The following is a 9,832-nucleotide window of genomic DNA, read 5'->3' as shown; positions in this document are numbered from 1 at the left end:
TAAGGTTCTACATTTAGGCAAGGAAAACCAAATGTACAGGTATAGTATAGGGCAGGGGTGAGCAACCTCGGCTCTTTTATGACTCGTGGACTTCAACTCCCAGAATCCCTGAGCACGGCTCAGCTTGGAAACTCTCCCTTTCCCCTCAGCATGGCTGGCTCAGGAATTCTGGGAGTTGAAGTCCACGAGTCATAAAAGAGCCAAGGTTGCCTACCCCTGGTATAGGGGGTACCTTGCTCAATAATAGTAACTGTGAGAGGGACCTCGGAGTCCTAGGGGACAATCACTTAAATATGAACCAGCAGTGTGCTGCAGCTGCCAAAAAGGCCAACACAGTGCTGCGCTGCATTAACAGAGGGATAGAATCAAGATCACATGAAGTATTAATACCACTTTACAATGCCTTGGTAAGGCCACACTTGGAATACTGCATCCAGTTTTGGTCACCACGATGTAAAAAAGATGTTGAGACTCTAGAAAGAGTACAGAGAAGAGCAACAAAGATGATTAGGGGACTGGAGGCTAAAGCATATAAGGAAAGGCTGCTGAAATTGGATATGTCTAGTTTAATGAAGAGAAGGACGAGGGGGGACATGATAGCAGTGTTCCAATATCTCAGGGGCTGCCACAAAGAAGAGGGAGTCAAGCTATTTTCCAAGGCGCCTGAAGGCAGGACAAGAAGCAACAGATGGAAACTAACCAAAGAGAGAAGCAATCTAGAACTAAGGAGAAACTTCCTGACAGTTAGAACAATTAACCAGTGGAACAACCTGCCTCCAGAAGTGGTGAATGCTCCAACACTGGAAGTTTTTAAGAAGAGACTGGACAGCCATTTGTCTGAAATAGTATAGGGTTTCCTGCCTGAGCATGGGGTTGGACTAGATGACCTCCAAGGTCCCTTCCAACTTTATTATTATTATTATTATTATTATTATTATAGATATGTTGACATTGAAAACAGTTGCTAAGTAACCAGTTGTAAGTCAAGGTCTACTGCACTCAAGTTCTTGAGTAGAGTTTATATTTCATTGGGATGGTTTGCAGAATATTCACTGGCATTAGTTTTAGCTGTAGTGAGCATATCAGCATTGGGAATGGCTGCAACTATACATCTGAATTTGTTACTTTCTGTTATATGATACATTCAGAAAGTATTCACTTTTGCCAATTTTGTTATACTGCAGCCTGATTCTACAGTTGTTGAAATTCATTTTTATCTCATTAATCTATATACGTCATGTCTCATACAGTATAAGGGATGCACACTCATCCTATAGACATGGTTTTTTAATAGGGATCAGATTAATATATCAGTGGAGGAGAGATATTAATGAGTGCTTCCATGGGGAATTATTTGTTACATTTGAAAGTATAAATAGGATATTTGATAATATATTTGGGGATAACTCATTTCTATTCCTATCTATTTGATCATTTCTTTTGTGGTTCCCTTTACTTGTCAAGCTTCCAATTGAAATGATGTCTCCATCTTTTCTTTAATGTATATGCTACTCAAGCATTAATGTAATGATAGACATATGAAAATCTTCAAAATGTACTTTGGTCTGTGCAGATCATGAATCAAGCACTTAAAAATCTATATATTACATTATAGTTATGTTGTATTGTGTTGTGTTGTGTTGTGTTATTCTATAGTTTACTATATTATATTATATTTTAATGCCATCTACATGAGTCTGCCTTGGAAAACACTCCTCAAGCTTCAACTGGTCCAGGAGTGGTGACCATGCCTTGTGAGCTGCACTGATTATCAGTTTAGTTCCAGATATGATTCATGGTGCTGGCCATTAAAGCCTTATATGCCATAGGCCCTGATACATGATATATGAACTGACATTAGATTCAGATGAGTTGTAATGCTCTTTGATCTGAAGTGGGTAGAACAGTGCAGTGTCCTATGATTAATTTAAGCATTTTGTTGTTTAGGTGTCAACACTGGTCTCTGAAGCAATGAAGGACCAGAAAAATGCAGTGTGATCTTACTTGTGAGTGGAATGACATTGCTTATGTGGATTTGGTGCAGGAAGACCAAAGCAATGATAAATATGTGAGAGCTATTTGGACTGTTCAGCATTATTTCCCGATGATTTCCTGCCTTTCTAAACCTTGTTGAGCTTGATATTGCTTTACTATTGTCATTAAATAAATAAGGAATACCTGAAAAATGAGGACAATCTAAAATAAAGACAGTACACATGTATAACGAAGTGGGCTGTGATTTGGGTTTATGATCTTGGCTCTTTACATACATGCACCCATGCATGCATGCATGCATGCATACACACACACACACACTGGGTAAGACACATTCATTTGAGAATGGATTCTCAACAACAAATTAAATAAAAAAGAGAGGACTTAATGTTTCTTGGTCTTTGCTCATGATTCTACAAACAAAAGCAAAACTATATTTCACTTGAACTTGATTTTAAAGAGGCAACACTTCATTGAACAGCTGTACTGTAAATTTAGATCACACATCCGATTGAAATAAACAATTGTCAAGACTCTTCTGCTATTTAAAAAAAAACATTGGAAGCATAATCACTTTTAACCTAAAAGTCAAAGAAATTTCTGCAATTAAGAAATAGCCTTTTGATAGAATGGTTTTCTGCTGTAATGTTCACTAATATTTAATTGGGAATTACATGACCATAGTAAAAGTCAGCAAGAGAAATGATGTGATTGTCATTACCAATTATATTTTTATAGTATGGATTGTACTGTGTAGAAAATATACAGGATATTTTTTTAACTCTGACCATAAATGTGAAAAACATACTGAAAACAATTAAGGGATGAGGCAAAGGGACCAAGAATAATTTAACTCAATAGGTTTATCAATAACAAAAACTAAGTATAGACCAAGCTTTTTTTTTAATGAGGAACTATTTCTAATTATTTGTGATGGACTCTTGGGTATTGAAGTCATGTCAAAGAAGCTGAAGCAAACATGATAACACTTGCTATAGATGCAGCAAATCCTTTAAATCCCATATTGATTGGAAGAAATAATACTTAATAATGTGGCAATTTTCAAAGGAATCATAAAAATGCTTCAGTGAACAAAAAGGCATGGCTGAGTTACCAAAACCAGCATTATCCTAGAACTGCAAATAAATCTTAGTGAAATTTGCAAGTAAGGTAAGTAAATACATTTATAATTTATTATTTTTCTTGTCATCAATCACCACATCACAATATAATGGTCAAGACAAAATACAAGAATGTTGTTGGTTTTCCGTCAGATTTCATGTTTGAATTGCACATCAGATTTATGGACCCAGATGTGGCTGCTTATTGGTCTACAAAATAACTCTGAATTTGATAAATCAAATTACTCAAGTTGGACTATGACCAAGCAAAATAAAGGTAGAGGACATTGAGAGGCAAGCGGGCTTAGGGAAAGCTCCATCGTTTCTGTCTCTGGACTATATTAGATACATTGTTATTCCTGCCAGTTGTCTTAGCCAGTTGGAGACAGTGAACCACTGGAAAGCATTTTCGCTTTCATGGTGCCATGCACTTCCATCGGCCGTCCTGTACAGTAAATATAAAAAAAATACATTGACTATAAGACTCTGTTCCTGTGATTCAGGAGAGGTGGAGACCATTGGGCACATACTCCTTCGATGCTCTTTCTATAGAGATATTTTTTTAAAAAAACTCCCAATAATTCATAGGTATCCTTGCCATTCTGACACTGCTTATCTCCAGTTGCTGCTTAAGGATGAACCGATTGTGATTACAGTGCAGATAGCTAGATTCTGCACAGCAGCACTGGGGATTAATTGGGAACATATGATTAACCCACCATAGCTATTTCACCCAACTAATGCAGTAAATCCTTTTGTATTACTACTCTTTTGTATTTTAGTATTTAATGACTAGGAGTCTCACAGTTTAAGGATTGATATTATAGTATAGTTAGGCAAAGCTGTGTTTTGCTCATGTGTACCTGACAGATTGGATGCCAAAGTCTGATTTTAATATAGATTTTATCTGTTATTTATTATTTTATTCTAGAATTTTTAACTCTGGTCAAAAATTAAACCATGCTGAAAATTAAATCCTGACTGATTGCATTAAACGTCTGCCCAGCAATGATTCTCTCATCCTAACATATATTTATAGCTTCATTCCATGTTTTAATATACTTATTTTGAAATAACATACTATTCATAACTACATTATGATATTCAGCTTTGTTACCTTCTTTTCAATCTTAAAATTTATTTTATTTATCAATTGTGTTTCATATTCTACTTTCATATTTTTATTTACATCTTGTCTTCTCTTTATTAACCTTGAAACATGATAATGCACCAAATTAATTAATGTTTCAAATCCTTTTAAAGGATCTTGGCGTTTTAAGGGTGATTTTTTAAACACACATTAATCAATTGTCAACTTGTTCAGAAATCTCCCATATGTAAACATTATAGCCATATACATTTAGAGTGAAAAATTACAGTGTCTGAGATACTGTTCCTTTACCAAAAAGCAAAAACTGATTTAAACATCAATTGTTCTACTCATCTGATTTTTTTTAACTCATTAGTTAACATAAACTAAATGATTCAATTTAAGAGCACTATATTATCAGAGCAATCTTTTTTTAAAAACTAATCCTTTTTCTTCTTCTTCCCACAGAGAGAACAGAATGTCAAATCTTACCTCCAATTCTGGATTCTTTCTTCTCAAATTTTCTCAAGTTCGAGAATTACAGATCTTATATTTCTTCCTATTTCTAACAGTATACCTGATCACCTTGCTGGGGAACCTTTTCACCATCATTTCAATTGCTCTCGACCATCACCTGCACACACCAATGTACTTCTTCTTAATGAACCTGGCAATTATTGATATTGGTTCCATATCATCCATTATACCCAAATCCATATTGAACTCACTCATGAACAATAGTTTCATCTCTTATTTTGAATGTGCCATTCAAGTTTTCTTTTTCTTTTTCTTTGATGCATCTGAGATCTTTCTCTTAACAGTAATGGCACATGACCGTCATGTTGCTATTTACAATCCATTACAATATGAAACAATAATGAACAGTGGGGCCTGTATTAAAATGGTAGCCATTGTGTGGATAACTGGTTTCCTTTATGCCACATTGCATACAAGTGGCACATTTTCAATAACTTTCTGCTCAAATAAAATTGACCAATTTTTCTGTGAAATCCCTAAACTACTGAAACTTTCTTGCTCTGACCTATACCTAGTGGAAGCTGTTCTTCTTGTAGTGGGCTCTAGCCTAGGGATTGGATGCTTTATCTTCATCATTACAAGTTATGTATGGATCTTCAAAGCTGTACTACAGATCCCTTCTGTACGCGGACAGCAAAAGGCTCTCTCTACTTGCCTCCCACATCTAATTGTAGTCTCAGTGCTCGTTTGTTTGGCTTTTTTTGTCTATGCCCGACCTCCCAGCAATAGTTCATCTTATTTAGACTTGGTTTTTGCCATGATATATGTGATTTTTCCTCCTATGATGAATCCATTCATCTACAGCATTAGAAATAAAGAGTTTCAGAATGCCTTGTGCAAGTTCTTAAACCTTAGGCAACTTTTCCACATTTTTTCCAAGTTTTTCTAAAATTATTGGGATGGTAGGTTTTCTTTTCCAAACAGCCCTTCTCCCTATATTATATACTTCATAGTTTATTTTAAAATATATCTATTGTTTGCTTGTAGGCACAGTTAGTATAGTTTCGATTAAAGTAAACAATATTAATTGTACATAATCAGAAAAATGTGAAAAAGAAAGGAAAGGGGAAGACAGGAGAAGAGAAGAAAACTTTTGTCAGGCAAGTTATTTTCTATTTTCTATTTTATTTTTATTTTATTATTCTATTCTGTTCTGTATTTACGTTTACATATTTCCACAAGTTGCTAGTTCAAAATTGAAACAATGCAGCATAATTCAATACAATCAATTTAATACAATACAATACAACATTTTATTAATTTAAAATAACACTAGTTATTTTAAAGGATGTTACAGTATATTTAGGATAGGGGGAAAGGGCAGAGAGAAAAGAAGATTTTAAAACAGTGTATGATTTTTGATAAATCACAGTGCTAGATCTAGCAAGTTGATTGTTTATTTGTTTGGATTTTTTTTTGTTAAGTATTAAAATCAGTTTGGACAATCATTTGACAAAGGGAGTAATATAGAAGAAGAATGCTATCCCACTAGGGTTTTTTTGGTTTGTTTGCTTATTTGTTTGTTTGTTTCAATAGATGAGTTTTAACTTTAGACAGAAAACAAAGCAAGGATCTCAGAAAATATTCAGAAATGGCTTATCAAGTTCTTTGATAATATTTGTTAGTCATTTTTCCTGCTACTGTATTAAAAATGAACAATTAATACTTATCCTAAAGAATGTGTACCAGCTTTTTCTCATTCATCTCTACTATGAAATTCAACCTATGTATTAGTTTTATACAACGTGCAAAAAGAAACTATTTTTTCAGTATTAAAATAATTACCAAAAGTTCTTCTTAGATTAAATAAATAAATGTTATTATGTTTAAATGGCTGACTTCACTGAAGTAACATTTCATCAGATCATATATACAAGATTACATTTTTTTAATTTTAATTTTTTCCTTTTCCCTTTACAAAATAACACAAAACAAAATACATTTTTCTTTTTTCTTAACAATACTATGTCCTATATCTCTTACATTTATTTACATTTATTTACATTGCTTCTCGTACTTTTTTATTCCTCAGTTCTAACCAGTTGTAATACATGTCCCATATCTCATAGAATTCAGTAATTTATTTGTCCTTTAATTCTAAAGTAAGTTTATTCATCTCAGCACAGTCTAGTATCTTACATGTAATCATTGCATTTGTTGGTATGTTTCCCTTTGTCCAACATTGAGCATATGCAATGTGTGCTGCAGTTATTATATGTATAATGATGTATTGGAATTTTTTTCCAGTTTTGGATTGATTATGCCTAAAATAAATGTTTTGGGTTTAAGTTCAATTTGTTGTTTTGTTATTTCTTGTATCCATCTCCTTATCTGCTCCCAATAGATCTTTGCTTTGGGGCATTGCCACCACATATGATAAAATTTCCTTCTTTATTTTTACATTTCCAACAATCCGGATTCATATTTTTATATATTTTGGCCAATCTCGCCGGTGCTAAATGCCATCTGTAGAACATTTTATATTGGTTTTCTTTGTATGCAGTTGACAGCATTAGTTTGTAGTTTCTGTTACAAATTCTTTCCCATTCATCTAGTTCTATATTTCTACCTATATTTCATGCCCATACTATCATTGGGCCCTTAACTATTTCTTCTTCAAATTCAACTTTGTAGGTTTTTGTTAAAAAATTTCCTCCCTTGTTTGTCAATATTTTGTCCAATTGCTGAGGTATCCGGCTTATTCCATACTCATCCCTGTCTTTGCTATACTTTGATTTTATCTGTGTATATGGCCACCAATCAATAGTTATTCCCTGTTCTTTTAATTCATTTCTTGATCTTAGCTTCTCTTGGTTATCTAATAATTCATTATACCTTATCATCTTTGTTTTATCCAATGTGTTTGGGTGTATCATTGCCTCCATAGATGAGATCCAGATTGGAATTTTCGTGTAATATTTTTTTTTTTACTTTTTCCATGTCCACATTAATGCATCCCTTATCTGATACCGATAAAAGTATGTGTGGGATTTCTTTTCTTTTCCCCATAAAAATGAGTGCCATCCAGCCTGTAAATTGTTAGAACCTTTTATTTTCTAGATTTATCCAGTCGCTGATCCAAAGCAACCCCACTGCTTGGTAATAGATTTCCCATTTTGGGAGCCCAAGACCACCTCTACTTCTACTATCCTGTAATGCTTTAACATTTATTTGTGCTTTTTTACCTAACCATATACATTTAGAGATCATTTTATTTAATTTGTCAAAAAAAAAATTCCCCAATTTTATTGGAACTGTTTTGAAATAGATATAACAATTTTGGTAAAATATTCATTTTAATCGCCGAAATCCTTTCTAACAAAGTTAATTGTAGTTTCCCCCAGTTTTTTAAATCTTTTTTTATTTGTAATATCATTTTTTTATAATTATCTTCTTTTATTGAAGAGCATCTTATGGTGAGCCAAATTCCTAGATATTTAATCTTTTTTACAATTTGCAACCCCATATTTCCTTCTTTTTGTTTTTCAGTTAAATTTTGTACTAATATTTTAGTCTTTTCTTTGTTTATTTTTTAGTCCCGCAACCATTCCATATTTTTCTATTTCATTCATTAGAATATTAACTCTTTCTAATGGGTCTTTTATAAAGAACACCAAATCGTCTGCAAATGCTTGCGCCTTGTATTCTTCGGTTTTAATCTTTAGTCCTTTATCTCTTTGTTGTTTCTAATTTGAGTTAATAGCAGTAGAGGTGACATTGGACATCCCTGTCTTACTCCTTTATTGATTTCTACCTTCTCTGTGTGCTCCCCATTTATTATTACTCTGGCCTTTTGTATTTTATATATTGATTTTATCATTTGTTCAAACTTCTCTCCAAATTTCATATCTTCTATCTGTTGGAACATAAACTGCCAATTAAGTTTATCAAATGCCTTCTGAGCATCTAAAAATACTAATGCAACCTGTTTTTCAGGGTGTGCCTCATAATATTTCAGGACATTTAACACCATTCTTGTGTTGTTCCTAATTTGTCTGGTAGGTAAAAAACCATTTTGATCCGAATGTATTATTTGATTTAGTATTATTTTTAGTTGTTCCGCAATTATTGTAGTAAAAATTTTATAATCCGAATTCAACAATGAGATTGGTCTATAATTTTTTATTTGTTTAACATCCGTATCTTCTTTTGGAATAAGAGTTATAATGGCTTCTGTCCAGGAGTCTGGTAGTTTGGCTTTTTCCAATACATCATTATATACATCTAATAGTATCATTTCCAGATCTTCATAGAGAGTCTTATATACTTCCCCTGGTAGTCCATCTGGCCCTGGGGCTTTATTATTTTTTTGTTTTTGTACTGCAGTTCTTAATTCCATTGCTGTTATTTTTTTATTCAATAATTCTCTCTGTCCTTCTTTTAATTCCGACAGACCATTGGCCTTTAGATATTGTTTTATGTTCTCCTCCTCTATTACATTCTTTATGCTTTTTTAAAGTGAGTAATCTATTGAAATACATATATACAATGAAAAAGAAATAATTTCTCCTAAAACATGTTTGATTGTTAAATATATTTTTATTCAACATTAAGTTTCAAAATGTTTGTTTTAAAAAGTCAGACCACCGGAAAGATAAAGTGATACAGCTCCAGTCATAACAAATACTCTCAGAATTGGGAGTAAAGCTACTGAAATTCTAAGAATTTTCTGAAAACTGCAGTATCCAGAGGAAGAGATGAAATGCATAATGAATGAAACATTGGTTACCCTTCATCTTAAACAATAGAATTATTGCCTGCACTGCACACTGGGAGTTACTTCTGCCATTCTACTTAAATACCTTTGACAATGCTTCAATCAGCAAATAATGTTCAAGTCAGTGAAGTAAGAAGGGAATCTTCATATACTTTATTCTGCTTTATATTCCTTGAAAATTATAGCATATTCCCAAGTGTCCTGCTAGATTCAGATGTGCAGGAGAATATCTCCAATTTCAAGGCATGTGGGCTAGACTATGGTTTTGATCAGCAATTGTAGGTAGAATGCAAACATTGTCTTTCATAATCTTTAATAAATAGAGAAAGGGGTGACATCTTTCTCATTAACTATGAGTTTTTAGCATTCTAA

At 33.1% G+C, this 9,832-nt stretch overlaps 1 protein-coding gene across 1 annotated transcript; it reads left to right on the top strand.

Moving 5' to 3' along the window:
* Positions 1–4,684: 4,684 nt before the first annotated feature.
* Positions 4,685–5,632, top strand: LOC107286097 (olfactory receptor 14A2-like). Its single transcript, XM_015814391.1, has one exon. The coding sequence runs from the start codon at positions 4,685–4,687 to the stop codon at positions 5,630–5,632; it is 948 nt and encodes a 315-aa protein (XP_015669877.1).
* The last annotated feature ends 4,200 nt before the right edge of the window (positions 5,633–9,832 follow it).

This window comes from Protobothrops mucrosquamatus, unplaced genomic scaffold (assembly GCF_001527695.2).
Source record: "Protobothrops mucrosquamatus isolate PMUCROS unplaced genomic scaffold, P.Mucros_1.0 scaffold247, whole genome shotgun sequence".
Classification (NCBI taxonomy): domain Eukaryota; kingdom Metazoa; phylum Chordata; class Lepidosauria; order Squamata; family Viperidae; genus Protobothrops; species Protobothrops mucrosquamatus.
This window is presented reverse-complemented; position numbering and strand designations above follow the sequence as displayed.